Source organism: Podarcis cretensis, assembly GCF_951804945.1.
Source record: "Podarcis cretensis genome assembly, chromosome: 12".
Taxonomy (NCBI): domain Eukaryota; kingdom Metazoa; phylum Chordata; class Lepidosauria; order Squamata; family Lacertidae; genus Podarcis; species Podarcis cretensis.
Genome location: NC_137181.1, coordinates 10,681,460 through 10,698,567, shown reverse-complemented (window position 1 = coordinate 10,698,567; position 17,108 = coordinate 10,681,460). Strand labels below are relative to the sequence as shown.

General features: G+C 46.6%; 1 protein-coding gene across 2 annotated transcripts in view; it reads left to right on the top strand.

Annotated features, from left to right (window-relative positions):
- The first annotated feature begins 1,620 nt into the window (after positions 1–1,620).
- ACVR2B (activin A receptor type 2B) overlaps positions 1,621–17,108 on the top strand; it is a 138,344-nt gene continuing 122,856 nt past the window's right edge. For both annotated transcript variants that reach the window (XR_013831823.1, XM_079946920.1), the window contains exon 1: positions 1,621–2,487. Coding sequence is in view for 1 of the 2 variants with exons in the window: in XM_079946920.1 (XP_079803046.1) it covers positions 2,436–2,487 (52 nt within the window). In the remaining variant the exon portion in view is untranslated. The remainder of the gene's footprint in view (positions 2,488–17,108) is intronic.

The following is a 17,108-nucleotide window of genomic DNA, read 5'->3' as shown; positions in this document are numbered from 1 at the left end:
AGGGTGAAGTACCATCCGCTAGAAACTCCCTCCTCCCAGGGCAACGTTTTATTTTATTTTTGAAGCCGGAGCTTCATTTTATATGTTCGTCAGGTCAAATGTAATTTGCCTGTTACTAAATGGCACAGAACTTCAGCTTAAGGGCAGTAGTGGAAATGAGCTTTCTGATAAAGAGGAGAGCTTACCAAAAGAAAAATCACCTGGTTTCTGAACAAAAAAATAGATGATATTTTTTCGCACATACGAAGGCTAACGATGAGGAAATAGATGCCCTTGGGTTGCATGCTTGAACATACACGATTGGAAAGGATGGTCGTTTCTTGGTTTCCCAGAGTGCATTATCAAAAGCCTCCGGGGCATATCTCTCCCTCAGCTCCCTGCGTTCATTAATACAGTCCACACCCTGCCTTATCAATGCCAAAGCTCCTGTAGATTAAATCATCCGGCCTGCACCCAATTTACGCTCAATTTAGCATTCTGTCAGGGGCCTCCACCAGGAGGGTGCAGTACCAGGGAATATTCAGGATTTGGGTTCGCACCTTACATTTTGAGACCAGCTTGGCCTCTCATTAGGTCAACTCCAAGCAATTCTTACAAAGCGCACCATTCCAAACGTCAAAGCGTGCGCGCAACAACAAACGCGTGCCAGCACTCGTGTGCACGACACTCGAGTCAGCTGCTCCTCTCCGGCCTCCGCTTCCGAGGGTCGTTCTGGCCTCGCAGGGGCAAATCCCGCATTTGCTTCTCTTCGTAACGTGGGAATCGGTTCCCTGAAGACCGAGTCGCGCGCAGGAGAGGGGGAAACACGCTTGTTCTCGAGCTTCGCGCGCTGCCTGACAGCCGGTCTCCTCCCTTGCCTCCCTTCCCGAGCCCTGCCCCCTCGGTGCGCCTTGACAAACAGCCGCCCTCCCCCAGTCCTCGGCTAAGCATCCTCCAAGACCCTTCCTTGGTCCCGCCTCTCTCTCTCCCCCCCCCCATTCCCTCCCCTTCTCTCTCTTTGTATCAAACATCCGGGTTCCCCCTAACTGGCTCCTTGTGTGTGTGTGTGCGTGCGCGCGCGTGTCTGTGTGCATATACATACTGTATACCTAGATCCGTCTCTCAAAATTCTCATAATATATATATGAATATATATATATGCACACAAACACTCCCCCGCCCACCATCTCCTCTCCAATTCAGACCCCCCCCCCAATTGCAGAAGCCATTTTGGAATCGACTCAGGGTTTTGTTTTGTTTTCTGCGTGCAGGGAGGGAGGGAAGGAAGGGGGAATGTATATATGCGCGCGCGAGAGAGTGTGTGTGAGTGCGCGCGCGCGCGCACCGGCGGGCGGGAGCGCGCCTCTGTACATGGCAACTGCCGCGCCAGCCTCCTCTCTCTCTCTCCCCCCCCCCACCTCCTCCTCCTCCTCCTGCTGCTCCGGCTGTGGCGCGCGCGCTGCCAGCCCCCTTCCCCGAGCGCCAAAGCCAACGAGCGATGCCTCAGAGCGGACCTCGCTACCCGCCAGTCCTCAGCGCCCCTAGCAGAAGCGGCGGCGGCGGCGGCTCTCCTCGCTCTCTCGGCACCACCGACAACCGCAGCCCCGCCACAGCCGGCTCCTGCGCTCTCCCTCCGTCTCTCTTTCGCTCGGCGGCTCCCCATTGCAAAGTTTGCTCCGGCGTCGCCTCTTCGGCCGCCTCCTCGCTCTTTCCCTCGGAGAGAGGTGGCCGGACTTGGGCTGTGCGCTCTCGTCTCCCTCGCGCGCTCTTGCGCCTCGGCGAGGGGAGATTCCTTTGAATTGCCTTCTTTCGGAAACAAAAAAGAGAGGAGGGCAATTCGGCGGAGGAGAGGGGGTCTCTCTCGGTCTCCCTCTCCTGTTCATGTCGTGCCCCCTCCCCCGCCTTGGATGTCTTCTCGGCCCCCCTGCTGCTGAAAAAAAGGCCGGCCGGGGCTTCTTGGGGAGAGGTCGCCGAGGGAAGCTTTGCGCGCCTGCCTGGCTCTCCGAGCAGCGCCGCAACCGCCACCCCGGCGAAGAAACTCTTGGCCAGCTGGATTTCGGGGTTGGCCCTGGTGGGGGTCGCCTGTAGCCCTGCGCCCCCCAAGCGGACAGGAGCAGAAGCCACCTGTCTGGAGGATTTTCTCTCGTTTTGAATCATCTCTCTCTCTCTCTCGGACTTTGGATACGTTGTTGGAAACTGTGAAGGATTTAATCTCCGGTGTCGTTGTGTTGTTGTTTTTTTTAAATTATTGTCGTTCTTAAGAAGGAGCCTTTTCTATTTTTATTTTTTAAATAGCCTATATCTTATATCTATATCTATTTTTAAAGAAAAGATCCCGTCTTTCTCTCGCTCTCTCCCGGGTATCCCGTTCATTTCTTCTCCTCGCCCCTCGTTTTACGCGCTCCCTCCTCCTTGCTGAGGAGGAGTAAACAATAGCCACGAGGAGAAAAAGGAATATGATGGTTTCGTGGTTAACTTTCGCCTTCCTGTGGGGGACTTTCTGCACACGTAAGTAACGAAAAAGTTTGGGGTTCGCACTTCGCTTTCGTCCCTAGCCCCCCCCTTTAAAAAATTTAAAAGGCATTAATGGTGTTAAAAGGAACAAATACACTGGAGAAGTTAATTTTTTAAAAACACGTGAAGTGGGGGAAACATAAGAGTTAATCGTGTTAGTTTTGGGTTTTTTTTAAAGGGGAAAGAACGACAAAACTTTGCATTTGGTGGCAATCGTGTGGTGTTTTGGTGTCCCCCCCCCTCTTGCTTTCTAGCCTTTCTCCTTCCTTTCTCTCGCCGCGTGTTTTAATTGCAAGTCGCGAAGGAGGGGGCTTTTGCTCAGCTTGATAGTGATCAGAAAGGTGGATAATTATTATTATCATTTTTTAAAAGGGTGCCTGCCGAAATGCTCGGTGTCTGGAGGCGTGCATTTGGAAACAAAGATAATAGTTGACATCAGTTGGAAAAGGAGGCATTTGGGGCGGAGAATAAAACGTGCCGAGTTTTCCCTTCGCCTCGAGTGCCATGTGTGTTTTCACCCCGGGGAAAGATCTTTCCCGGGGTGAAAACACACACACACGACACTCCAGGCCTTGGATTTTTACTATTTCTCTCTGGTCTTGTGGTCTTTCCCCCTTTTGATTTTAAACTTGATCCCTTGAAAGCCTGTTTTCCACTCCTCTTGTTTCGGAAGTTCCCTTGGGGTAGATTTTACACATACTGTGCAACTTTACTTTTTAAAAGGCACCTTTGAATAGTGTGCTTTAACAGGGTTTAAAGGCTGCCCACGTTTAAATCTCCAAACCCCTTTCTCACCTGGCTCTTCGTGAAATGTTGTGATTCCTCAAGGTTTTGGGGGCTGCCTTTTTGCAAAGATGGTTCATATTATTCTTGCTGTGTTTGTGTTAGCGTATTGCAAAAAGGGGTGATCCTCCTTTTTAAACTAATTGTAAAACACCAGGAGGTACGTTAATTGAATTTTGGAGAGGGTGGGGACGAGGGAACAGATTGTTCCGCCCCTCTCGTGTTTGCCCCCTTTGTGATACTTTAAACTTTCGCTTTAGCGTGGTAGCCGCTTTTTATTATTATTTAAACCCTGCCTACTACTAGCATGCCACGATGAAAGTTACAAATGTAAACAATCGGAGGGAGAAGTGAGGAGAGGCTTGGCAAGGCCTTTCCCCCCCCCCACTCAAAGTGACTGTCCCAAAGGAATTTATTTATATTGCCTTGTGCTTGGCTCCTGGCTTTTTCTTTTCTTAAATTCTCTTGCTTTTGTTGGGTGCATGTGCGTGTGTGTGCGCGCAACTTCATTTACATTCGTGCCAGCCTGAGCGTTGTCTGGCTTCTTAATTACTTTTTTACACTCCCCCCTCCGTGGGGGGGGGGGAGGGAGGTGAGGTGGAGAGAGCTCGGTTTAAATAAGGGGACGGGAATGTGTATTGTAGTCCCGAGCAATGGATGTTTCGCAGCCCAGGGCTGCAACTTTTGTGCCAGACCCTCTCTCTTGTTATGGAAATGCAACCTTATTGTTGCCACCACATTGATCCGCAGTAAATCTGCTTTTCTCTTCCCGCCTCCCATCCCCAGCCTTTCCTCTCCTGGACGAAGGAGGAGGAGGCGATGATGGTGGTGGGTTTCGAGGTGGCGAGGGAGGGAGGAGGGGGTTGCGCCCTTTCTTTCCTTTCTCTCCTTCCTCGCGATCTGTTCGCCGGAGCCATGGCTGGCTCCTCGCCTTGCTTTTGTTGTTCCTCCTTGTTTTGATGGCTTTTAGGAGGTGGGGGAGGGGTCTGGAGAGAGAGAGAGAAAATCTCGCCCCTGATTTTTATTTTTTTTTCGTGGTGGGGGTGGGGGGCGACCTGGCTCTGTGCAGAAACGTGGACGCCGATCGCCGTCCCCACCGACGAAAACGCAGCGCGCGCACAAGAACCCGCACCAATCTCGTGGCCACGGAATAATAACAGGCGCTGACGTAACTGCCCGGCCCCATAGCAAGCAGCATGGCGTGGAGGGATTGATTTGTATCTTTTAAAGCAGCAGCAGCAGCTCGTGTCGCCCTCTCCAGCCCCACTTTCCCACACTAGCAAGCTTCCTCCGCCCGCCCCATTCTTGCCAGCGCAAGGAAAAGGGGGCTAATTCGCACATCACGCGTGTGTGGGGAGGGAAGGACACGTAGCTTTTGCCCCCCAACTTGTTTGCCTGCATCACCCTCTCTTGCTAGCTCCCCTCCTCCCTTCGCGTTGCTCTCTTTTTAAGGTTCCTCCTGTGTAGTAACTTGTCACGCTCTACACCAAGCATGGAGAAAAGCAGGCATTTTATTTTATTTTTGCTTGCTTGCTTTGGGTGTATTGTATAATAAAGATCATAGCAGCAGCAGCAGCAGCAGCAAGGGCTGCTGGTTTTAAACCGGGTGTGCTGCTGCTGCTGCTGCAGCTGTTGTTCCCCATCTCTCTCTGTTTTTTTTACACACCGCGTGCAGCCTGAAGATGAAGGGGACTCATTCAGGCACCGCCTTTCTTAACCTCCTTTGGGGTTGTGTTTAAATCATATCTAAGCAAAGTGAGAGAGAGAGCGAGAGCGCGCGAAGAAGCCCTGCATTGGAACAGAACCGTCTCCCTCCCCCTCCCCCCTTTTGCATTTACCCATTTTCTCCCTCTTGTTTTCCCAAAGACAATGATTCTCTCTGCTTTTGTGGGTTTGTTTTGGAATGTGCTCTGAAATCCTGGGGAGGGGTTAAAACCAGCAAAGTGGCGGCGGCGGTGGCTGTTCCTTGGATGGTGTTCCTTTGTTCAGGGTACCTATTATATATTCACTGTCACAGGCTTCTCTCTTTCTCCCGGTTTTTGTGTGCTGTATTGTAAACAGTGATAGCTCTTATTTCCTCCCCCCTCTCCCCTGCCTGGTTCTCAAACACCCGCCCCACTCCTTCAATCAAACTGAAAGGGGAGAGGGAGAGTGCCTTTATATATATATATATATATATATATATACACACACACACACACACACACACACACACAACCCCTGATATGTGGTAGTGATCAAAGCAGCAATGCATTTGTCTAACAGGGTTGTGCATTTGCATAGATCTTTGTCTCCTTGTGCTAAGGGGTTGCAAGTGGTCCTTTTGTCAGATATTTCTGGAAGGAGCAGGGTAGCTTTGGACAACAATGCTAGGGATGTGTTCTTGTGTTTCTACTCACGAAATTCAGCCTTCTTGTAACCATACACCACTCTGCTGGTTGGAAGCAGGGTTTTGTATACAGGGGCAATCTTTAGACAATTTGTTTCTCTCTGTGTGCGTATTTATTTTCTTTCCTTGTTAGCTGTAGTCCTGTGTGCTTATTTGCAGATAAGAGGCTTGCGGCTCTACTGCTTTGTTGTTTAAAACATAACCGGGAACAGTACATCACACTTGCACTCCTAGTGGGATCAAATTGAAAGTTGACTTTTAGCCTGCAATCCTGTACGTACTTACCTGGGAGTGAGTCCCGTTGACCTCGCGGTCCAAAACCACTTGGCGGTTTGCTTCGGGGGAAATGCTTTTATTGACTTTTAGGAAGTGTAATTTAAAAGGGAAAAAGGGAAACACAGGCCTCGTGTGTATTGTGAGAATCTTTCCAGTGTGGTCAGTTGAATCGGCAAGTGGGTGAACATCTGTTTTTATGAATGGCCTCAGCTGTCTCTTTTTTAATTAAAAAATATGGTATATGTGTTTTTGATTAGGAACAGGCCTGCCTTCTAGCCCTCCAGAAGACGCAGTTAATAAAACTAAGCAGAAGCTGTTGGTACTGATGAAAACTCAGCACCAAGATTCTACTGTAGTTTGTCGGAAGATTAGGTGAATGGGGTATTTTTTGTACTGTGAGAAAAGAGTGGGTTATTTAAAAGCAGCTTGACCTCATCTGCATGTGTGGGGATGGTTTCTAGTAATAACTTGCTACAAATAGTGAAACATGACAGTCTGTCACTTTTTAAAGAGCAGCAGCAGCAAAAACACTGTTGTGTACTTCAATTTTTTTTTTTTTAGTATCTGAAGATATGTTGATGAAAACATTATGTTCATGCCTTGTGTTTTGTTTGCAAATTTCCCTGCAGCCCAAATGTTCAGACATTGTGTTCATCTCCACCCCACCCCCCAATAAAGCCCCATGATATAATACGGTTTGTAGAAAAAGGAGTTATGTTGTACAGAGCACATATTGCTGAAGTGTTGCAAAACTTAGGGTATATATTTGATAAATATTTCATTACACAGCAATGAATTGAATTCCAAACAGGTAAGTCTACTCTTTTTCCCAGAACCCTGCATTTTTCCTCTTGTGGTTGAAGGAAGGAAGGAGACGGTCTTCATTAGCTTGCTAATTAAACACAATGAAGTGCGGTACCAAGGTTAATGGTGCTGGTCTTTAAAAACACAACACTCCTGAACTAGTGTCCAGGATCCTATTAACAAAAATCTATTGTTAGATATAGATTATGCCACTCTAAATATCAGGACTCTTGACTGGTCACAATGTTTACAATTAAAGGATGTTTTATGCACACATAACATTAAGGCTGCAATCCTGAGCACATTTGCTAAGCGAGTGAACGCGCTTAGGGGTCATGGTGTAACTTAGTCTTAGAGCATGTTCTATACACCTCATGTAAATGAGATGGATTTAGAAAAGATGAAGCATTCATGGAAGGGATGTCTATCAATGAAAGTTAAGCATCGCATTTATACTAATCATATATTGAAGATACCACTTTTCAGGTGAACCTCACAAAACAGCTTGTTAAAAAAAGTTAACGCAATAAGGATCGATTAAAACTAGAAATGGAACAGCAATGACTAGCTACATTGAAAAAAAGCTTTTTTTGAAAGTAGAATAACAGAATTGATTGTAGAGTTGGAAGGGAACATGAGAGCTCAACCCCCTGCAACGCAGGAATATTTTGCCCAACGTGGGACTTGAATCCACAGCTCTGAGATTAGGAGTCTCATGCTGTAGCTGTCGTGTACAGGAAAACCCCCCCCCCCCCATTTACGCGGGGGTTATGTTCCAAGGCACCTTACGCATTGGTGAAATTGTGTATCATTGAAGCAACTGTAGGAAAAACCTGCAAACACCCTCACAATCTATGGAAACCCCAGGAAAACCCTGCTTCGTGGGTTGGTCAGCTTTGCGTTTAAGTGCCACCTCTTAAAAAAAAATTCCTAACTCTAATAAACCTCCCCCCCCCCCAAGAACCTCAAAAAAAGCTCATGAAAATTATGACCCAAAAAAACCCCAACCCCTCCAAAAACCCCATAAAAATCTTTTAAGAACTATCCAAAAACCTGCAAAAGAAACCACCTCTAGAAAACTCATGTATGTCTTTCCTAGATTCTCCTGCTCCAAAACCTCCTCCAAGCTTTGCCAAATTCGAAGACAGTTGCTCTCTCACAACCTCCTTGCTCAAACTCTGTGCAAGCGCTCTTGGGATTTCAATTGCAAAGGCTCATGGGATTGCTAGGCCCTGATTTTGCACCTTTTCTGACCTACTGGAGCTGTTCTGGAGAATTTAAAAAACGCTTGCAGATTCGGCTCAAAGCACGTATACTACGTATGTATACAATACACATACAGTGGTACCTCGGGTTAAGAACTTAATTCATTCCAGAGGTCCGTCGTTCTTGAAACGGTTCTTAACCTGAAGCACCACTTTAGCTAATGGGGCCTCCCGCTCCTGCCACTGCGTGATTTCTGTTCTCATCCTGAAGCATAGTTCTTAACCCGAGGTACTATTTCTGAGTTAGCGGAGTCTGTAACCTGAAGCGCCTGCAACCCGAGGTACCACTGTATCCCTGACTTTCAGATGCTGGGGACAAACACCAGGTTGGGGGGCACCAGCTATATGCTCTGCTAGTGAGCTTCCAGAGGGGTATGTGTGACCACTTCTGGAAACAGAGTGCTTTTGTTTTGATCTTGCTACAGAGTTCTTAAGTCAGCGTTGCTGTGTTTAATTCATCTGCACTTCTTTTTTTTAAATATAAAAGTCAAAATCTGTAGCTAGGGGGAAAATGAAGCTGGGGTGGCAAGGTAGAACTGAAATTAGCCTAAGTGCAGACCATAAATATGGTTGGAGATTAATAATAATGATGATGATGATAATAATAATAATAATTCAAAACATCTAGATGAATATAGTAAAGTAAAATGACATGCAGACAGAAGCACCAACAGCATTCCAATGCTCAGTGAAAGCAAAATGTCCTAAGCTTAAAAAATGCTTACATTAGTTCTTAAAAACCCAGGAAAACAGAAATGTTTTCACCTGGTACCTAAATGATAGTAATGATGTCTCCCAGTGGGACTTCCATAGGCCTGCAGATATGTTCTTCTTGTCAAGGGGTCAGCAACCTTTTTCAGCTATGGGACCCGTCCACCGTCCCTCAGACCGTGGGGGGGGGGTTGGACTATATTTTTTGGGAGGAAATGAACGAATTCCTATGCCCCACAAATAACCCAGAGATTCATTTTAAATAAAAGGACACATTCTACTCATGTAAAAACACGCTGATTCCCGGACTGTCCGGGGCCGGATTGAGAAGGCGATTGGGCCGCATCCGGCCCCCGGGCCTTAGGTTGCCTACCCCTGCTCTTCTCCAATGTACCTGATGCACCTCAAATGGTGTAAGCACCCAGAGAAAGACCTTGTGGATTGTTATGGAAGAAGGTGGTCCATAAAATACCTGGGTCCTAAGCTGTGTAGGGATTTTAATGATTAAGCCCTGCATGCGGCTACTGCCGAGTACATGCTTGTGCTTTCTAGGGCTGTTGTGATGTATCACCCCAGCGCCTTGTGGGCTGTGGCCAATACAGCTGGCCCCAGCCTGCTGCTCAGCCGGGGGTGGGGGGGCAGAAAGGCTCCGTTCCCCCGCTGAGTGCTCTTTGGTGCTCCTTGGCCAAGCTCCACCTGTCTTCGCTGGTGTGGGGGGCAGGTGAGCTACCTTGCCCATTTGTCCCCCACTCTCTGAAGATGGACCAAGTGGCAGTAGCCGAGTGCTCGGAGCCTGCTAGGCTGCCTTCGCCCATGCGGGTGCGCTGTCTCTTCCCTCCGGTGGGGAGTCACCCCAGGAGGGTGCATGCATGAAGGAGCCCCAGCAGCATGAAGGAGCCCCTACACCACCTGGCTGACTTACACCAGGAGGGAGTAAAGGCAGAGGCTGCCAGGCAGGGCAGGTTGGGGGCTCTGTAAAACTGCTTGGCTGAGGTGAGGGCAGCAGCGCGCTCCTCAGACAAGCAGTTTAAAGAAGCAGAGGAAGGAACAAGCTGTATTGGCCCCGTGCCGATTCAGCTTGCCAGGGCAGAGTGCAATGGCGGTTTCACCAACGATACACCGCTGAGTGAAGCTGTCATCACAGTCTGCCCCACATGGTGATATATCGCCAAGGCACAGTGCTGGCATAGGCAGACTCCGCCATCCAGATGTTTTGGGACTACAACTCCCATCATCCCCAGCTAACAGGACCAGTGGTCAGGGATGATGGGAGTTGTAGTCCCAAAAAAACATCTGGAGGGCTAAGTTTGCCTATGCCGGGCATAGTGCTTTCATTCAGTGGTGAGGAGCTCTCTCCCCCACACTTTTAAAAATGAAAATCTGTTTACTTCCACTGCTCTGATGGATTTTGACAAGTCCCCCCCCCTTTTCTCCACCTCTAGCTTTCTCCTTTCGATAGTGAAAAGGAAAACCCTCTTGCCGGTTTTACATTGTTAGGTGTGTAGCACCACAACGCACAAGCTCCATGCCCTCTCACTCTCTCCAGATAAACATTTAATGGAAATTTCCTCTATTGCTGTGTTATATTTAGAACTCTTATCTTGCTCCATCCTAAAAAGGTCAGGGCTAGAAGCATATACTGTACATTGTAACACACTGGCTGCATTTGCACATAAAACTGAGCCACGGTTTCTTCAGCGAATAGTCTCGCAGAAGATCAAGCAAGCCATGGCTTGTTTCTCCAATGATTTCTGCCCCACTCCCCACAAAGCTGTTCTTGCCTTGTGCCTCTGCCTTAGGAGAGTACCTTAGGTGGGTTGGCCAAGTAAACCATGGTTAAGCAAGGCTTGGGGGTTTGGGCAGAAACACCAGGCCGTAGTTAATGCAAGACACGTTTCGTAAGCCAACAAACCATGGCTTCACATCATGGTGTGTTGCTAGAAAACATACCACAGTTTACTGAGCAGGGTTCAGATGTTCAGCAAATCATGCTTTGGCTATAAAACCCGTTATGTGTAAATCAGACCCCACACACAAATGGGGAAAAATTTGTGCAGTAGCAAGGGGTACAAACGGATACCTGTTTACTGAGATGTGATTCCCATTGAGCTCAATGGGACATGCTCACAGGATTGGCTGGTGGAGAATTGTAGTCCAAGGGCCCTACAGGTTTGATCAACACAACTTGCCAAGAGCAGATAATAAGTTCTACGCAAGTGTGTCACGGTATCTACAACAAAAGGGTCCTGGGACACATTAAAGGCTTACAGATATATGCTCTATGGCAAGGTGTTAGCTTGGGAAGTGAACACCTTGCCTCATTGTCTAGTGTTCAGGGATATTATTTTTGTAGGGTCTATGCATGTACAAGCCTTGGACAACCACAATATCTTAACAGGCAAAACTCTTGCTGGACCTTCGGGTTTTAATGATATTTATTTAAACAAATCCATTGATTTTTCAGTTTGTTTAACTTCAGAAACCACCTCTTTAAGAATTGTGCAACAATTCACACACATTGGCAAAGAGACAGCTGTTGGGGTGTGTGTGTGTGTGTGTGTGTGTGTGTGTGTGTGTGTGTTTTCAAAATCCTCATTGTGAAGTGGATTTTGTTTGGGGGAGTCTGTTCTTGCCTTTGTTTGCTCATTTAGCTGAACAAGTTGGTGTTTTGAGTCCTTGGTCAACTGCACAGAACAGTGTGAGCATCATTCAAAGCACATTTTGCTCCTCAAAGAATTCTGGGCCCTGTAGTTTTTTAAGGGTTGCTGGGAATCACGAGGGGTAAGCAATGCCCAGAAGTCCAACACTCTATATAACAACTGCACCACACTTTGGTTCTCAAGTTTTGCAAAAAACCCTGCTAATCCAAATGGTCTACTTGCATAAATGTGAGCTCTCTGCCTCTCTTCCATGAATTGCAAAAACGTAAGTTGATCTCTCCCCCCCCCCCCGCCCCCAATAAAAGATCTGGTTAGAAGTTGCTCTGATTTTACACAGCTCAGATAGAAAAGACCAGTTGCGCACAGGTTGCGCACAGTTTCTTGCAAAAATCAGCCCTGCTATTCCACTGGAACTAAGTCCTGGATGTGCAGCTGTTTTCAGGATGTGCGTACTGTTAACTCAGCCTGGTACTCTTCTGTTGTCTGGAGTTTTTAATGGGGCATTTTCCTTGTTGCATTTGTGACTCCTCCATATTTCTGGAATGTGCTATGATGGGATTAAGCCCCTGTGTCCTTTTGAGCTTTGCCGGAATAGTTTATTATGCCACCTCAAACAACAGTAGCATATGATCATGTGCGCACAGCAAGGTTATGTTAAGATACTCCCTATTACCATTTGTACAAACTCCACCTTTGTGTGTGTGTGTGTGTGTGTGTGTGTGATATTGATTCTCTTCTCTGGTGACAAATGGCAGGAAGAGGAGAAAAGATTGAAAACACATGTGGTGTTTTCCTGCTTTGCAAATGCTAGAGCGGTGAATACGGTAATAACATCCAGATTTGTTGTAAACCATAATCCTATATAATAATTGCTCTTGCAGCAAGAGTTAAAGGCTTGCAGTGGTTGAAATCCTGATCCATTTAGGCCAGACAGTTTGTGAATGAGCTTAATATATACACTAATAATAAGTGGGAAGTTCAGGCAGTGAATCTGGGCAGGTACCATGAATTTAGTGTGAGAGGGAGGGAATCTCAGACTGCAATCCTGTACATACTCTCACCTGTCACTAAGTCCCATTGAATTCACTGGGACTTGTTTCCGAATAGACTCAGACAAGCATAGGGTTTTGCACCATTCGGCTCACATGTTCTCATGTGTTCCTTTCCTGGGATTTCCCTGAACCTGCAGTTTATTCCTTGATAAACACAGTTCTCAGCAGAGTTAGATTTTGCTTTCTTCTTAGGAAGAGGCTGGGCAGCGGCAATGAGCTGGAGATTCCTTCTTAAAATAACCTTGCTATGTGCACATGATCATACGCTACTGTTGTTTGAGGTGGCATAATAAGCTATTCTGGCAAAGCTCAAAGCGACTCAGCGGCTTATTCAGGAACAGCCCACGTGCTTAAGAAAGTGTTCCTCCTCTTCCTGTACAGTGGACGCTCAGGTTGCGAACGTGATCCGTGCGGGAGGCATGTTCGCAACCCGCAGCGTTCGCAACCTGCAGCACCACATCTGTGCACGGGTGGGTTGACGCTTCTGTGCATGCGCAAAGTGCGACTTAGCGCTTCTGCGCATGCGCGGCCACCAAAACCCGGAAGTGACCTGTTCTGGTACTTCCGGGTTTCGGTGGGTCCGCAACCTGAAAAAACGCATCCTGAAAGCATCTGTAACCCAAGGTATGACTATCTCCATTAGTTATGAAGCAGAAGGTAGCTTCTCGGATGCAGCGTTTGAAATTTGCCAGGTGCATTTTGCACCTGACAATCTGCCACTTGCGACCAAGTGAAGATAGATGCCTGGGCACCAAGGTTGCACCTGACATCTCCACCATCTGGAAGTGCATGCCTGGGGATCCGTTGATCTTGGCTGTTTTCACACACCGCCAACACATCCTGCAGTATTCTATCTGTTATATTTTATCTGCACAATCAGAATGAATGTCAGGGGCCAAACTGTTGTATTGGAAAAACACGACTTTTGAGCCATCCGGCCCCCCAAATGGCAACTAGGCGTTCAGTTTTGGCAACTGTAACCCTGGTTTAAGGAGTCTTTTGGTTCCCAGCTTATATATCTGAGCTTCCAGCACTGCTCACATGTAAGTTGCATTTTGTTTGGCTTTGTGTTGTTTTTTTAAACTTAATTCCCCCTCTTCCCGCTCCCGATTCTCTTTCTTTCGGCATCTTCAATGGGTTCTAGGCAAAGTTGCATTCAGATAGAGAGCTAGAGCTTCTGTAGAGCCACCTTGTTATGAGCCAGATCAAAAGTGCCTCTAGCCATGCATACCAGCTTAGCAAGGGCTTGGGGAAAATTCCCAACTCTGCAATACTTTTCTGCATAAGGAGCCAGGGAAATAATCTAGTACCTTTCTGTGCAGAGCGTGTATTTTTGCACTGGAGCTGTGCCACTGCATGCTTGTCTCAAGCACAGGTATTATTTATTAATGGCATTACTTCTAACACTCAGAAATGACTCCTAAGGAGGAATGTATTTTTGCACCTCTGTGCAAAGTAATATTTAATCATTTCCTGGCTTGACAGCGGTAGCGTGCTCTCCTACTGCAAGTGGGAATTGATTCTCCAGAGAGGATAACTGTACGAAAGACAGCTTAAACTCAAGTGTATTGTCTCAACTGGCAGCAGCTCTGCAAAGTTTCCCCCAGTCCTATTATCTGGAATCCATTGCAGGTTTCTTTTTGCCTGTGCAGCACGCATAGCTTTACATTGACTATACAGAGAACGTAAACATAAACAAACAACCAAAAGAATTATTATTATTATTATTATTATTTTCCTTGATGCCTTTTTAGTAACAAAGAGCCAAAACGTTGTTGCAAAAATGGCATGCAATTTTTTCATCTGCGCTTAAATGTACCCTGCACTGCCCCATTCCATAGCAGAGATATCTCACTGAGCAATATAATGCAGATCTCTATCGTGGTTGCACATTATATTGATGTATATGGGTTGTAGCCACACTTTTTTACCCTGGCCTTGCCTATTCTTGTGAATGAATTTCAAAAACCTTTTCCCTGAATTTTTAAAGGAGTAGCAACCTGCCCTGCAGATGACGGGCAGGCGATAAATTTATCCATAATCGTAATTGATCTGTTTTTAATGTTCCGTTAAAAAAGGTAGGAGAGGCTCTCTTCCTTTATTTTTTATTGGAAGGCTCACATCGCTTATGAAACTGCAAACTGTATCTCTTAAAATATGCGTTCTTGCAGTTGTAGCTTCTTCATAGAGCACATGTATTTTCTGTGTGTACGGATGTTGTTATGAAATGATAACAAGCGCCTTCTGATCTGAGGAGGAGAAGGGGTTTTTTTTATGTGCAGAACTTCTGACAATGGGCTCTTCAGCTTTGCTTCTCACCCTCAGCTCCGCTTGCTGCCAATATTGCCTTTTTGATAATTAGGACAGCGACGCCCTGTGTGGAGAAGGAGGAGGATCTCAAGGCCCTTCTCGAATAGAGAAACAGGATACGGCGTTATTAAAGTTGCAAAGATGCCACGGTGTTGGTGTCAGATACAGGTTGCCACCTTTGAGTATTCTGTAATCAAATATGCAAAACGTTTGCTACATTGCCACACACACCCCTTCCGCACTCCCTGTTTTTGGAGAGAACAGTACAGTGGTACCTCGGGTTGCAGACACTTCAGGTTACAGACTCTGCTAATCCAGAAATAGTACCTCGGCTTAAGAACTTTGCTTCAGGATGAGAACAGAAATCACGCGGCAGCAGCGCATTGGCAGCAGGAGGCCCCATTAGCTAAAGTGGTGCTTCAGGTTAAGAACAGTTTCAGGTTAAGAACAGACCTCCGCAACGAATTAAGTTCTTAACCCAAGGTACCACTGTACTACCGTACTCCCTTTCAAAGCAGTTGCAAAAATTGTTGGGGTAAAGTTTGAGCACCCATGCCGAACCCATGAGAATTGAACACGGTCACCAAAATTCACAATTGCAATCGAAAGAGCAGGAAGTCTGACCCAGGAGGGAAAATGCTTTCTTTCTTTCAAAAAGTACTTATTTTATTTACTACCTTGATATATCGCCTTTTCCTCCCAAGGAGCTCACGGGTGATGTATGTGGTTCTCGCCCACCCTGTGAGGTAGGCTCGGCTGAGAGACGGTCACCCAGTGAGCTTCACGGCTGAGTGGAGATTTGAACCCTGGGCTCCCGAGGTCATGGTCCAGCAGTCTTAACTATGATTAAAGGAATCATGTTTTTCAGCGTTCTAACAGATGGTTATCCTTGCAGATAAACTTCCAAGGTTGCTGCTTTGCGTGCAAAAGAAGAAAAACAGTACAATATGCAACCTTTTCATGCACACAATCGCGGTGACTCAGCCCTAAAAGGAATATCGTACCAGCGACATATTTTATAGAACCATAGAATTGATCTCAGGGTTGTGGGTTCGGGTCCTATGTTGGGCAAAATATTCCTGCATTTCAGGGGGTTGGACCAGATGACTCTCCTGGTCCCTTCCACCTCTGCGATTCTATGATCCTATATACTTACTCTTCCTGGCCAACTTTGTAGCAGGGGCTGCCATTACCCAGGAAAGAGAACTTAGGTTTACGGTAGATAATTTATACGGAAACGTTAATTCACTTTGCAGAGGCAGGGAGAAAGTGCTGGGCTTTATTAGGAACAAAACGGGGCGCTGTATCAAATAACAAGGCATTAAAACAAAAGCAAGAAACTGGAAGTTAATTCAGCCGGCAGTTAAAAGACGAAAAGGCAGCATGAAACCACCAGCCAAATACCAAGCGAAAGAACAAAACAAATTGTCAAGGATAGGGCCATATCCACTTCCTGGGGGAAGGGACTTCAACGGTGCGGGACCGCCAATGAGAAGGCCCCGTTGCTGGCACTCACCAATCCAGCAATCATTGTCGTGAGGCCTCCCAAGGCCATTTTCAGAACCTTCCTAGGTTGTTATGAGCGTGGGTGGCCTTTCAGGTAACTTTCTCCCACAGCGTTTCTGCTTTAAAGGTCAGCATTGTTATTTCAATATTGCAAATGGTGGGGCTTATGGTGAAGGCTAATGGCTCTGCTCAGCAAACACCTGTTTGTTTCTTTATCAGAGGCCACCACGTGATGCAACCCCCCCCCCCCAAGTAGCAAAGGGAAAATTAAAAAGCAGGAAAGATATGAATCACTATTTTTTTTTAAAAAACACACACACACACACACACACACACGTTGGGTGCTTGTGAGGTGTGAATTACGGATTTTCCAGCTCGCATATGTAGTAAATTCACAGTAAAAGCTCATCTATGTGCCTGCAGTTTCAAAACTCAGCAGTTTTGACATTCGTTTCAGGATTACGACTTTGCTCAGAATGGGTGGTAGATCGATTGGGATCTCCTGGTACCTCTCCAGATGATTTGCTGTAGATACACCAGGATTCTGGCCCCTAATTGCTTAACAATATCAGCAACAACAAAAAGGAGACTTTCTCTTTCCTAGAATTTGGCTGCTGAAACAAAGCTTGGGTGGAAACCAGGAGTAGATTTTGAGTGTAAGGACTGGGGGCTCTGTTCTTAACTGGAAACAATTTCCCGGACTTAGCATGTACTCTTTTATTTCTAAACCACTATTTTTTTCACTTGGGTCTGACAGGCAGACTTTGGATTTTTTTTTTTCATTAGCAAAATACTAAGTAGATCCTGCAAACGTGAGGTTTGTTCGCCCCTACTGTAAACAGAACAGTAGTCATGTTTC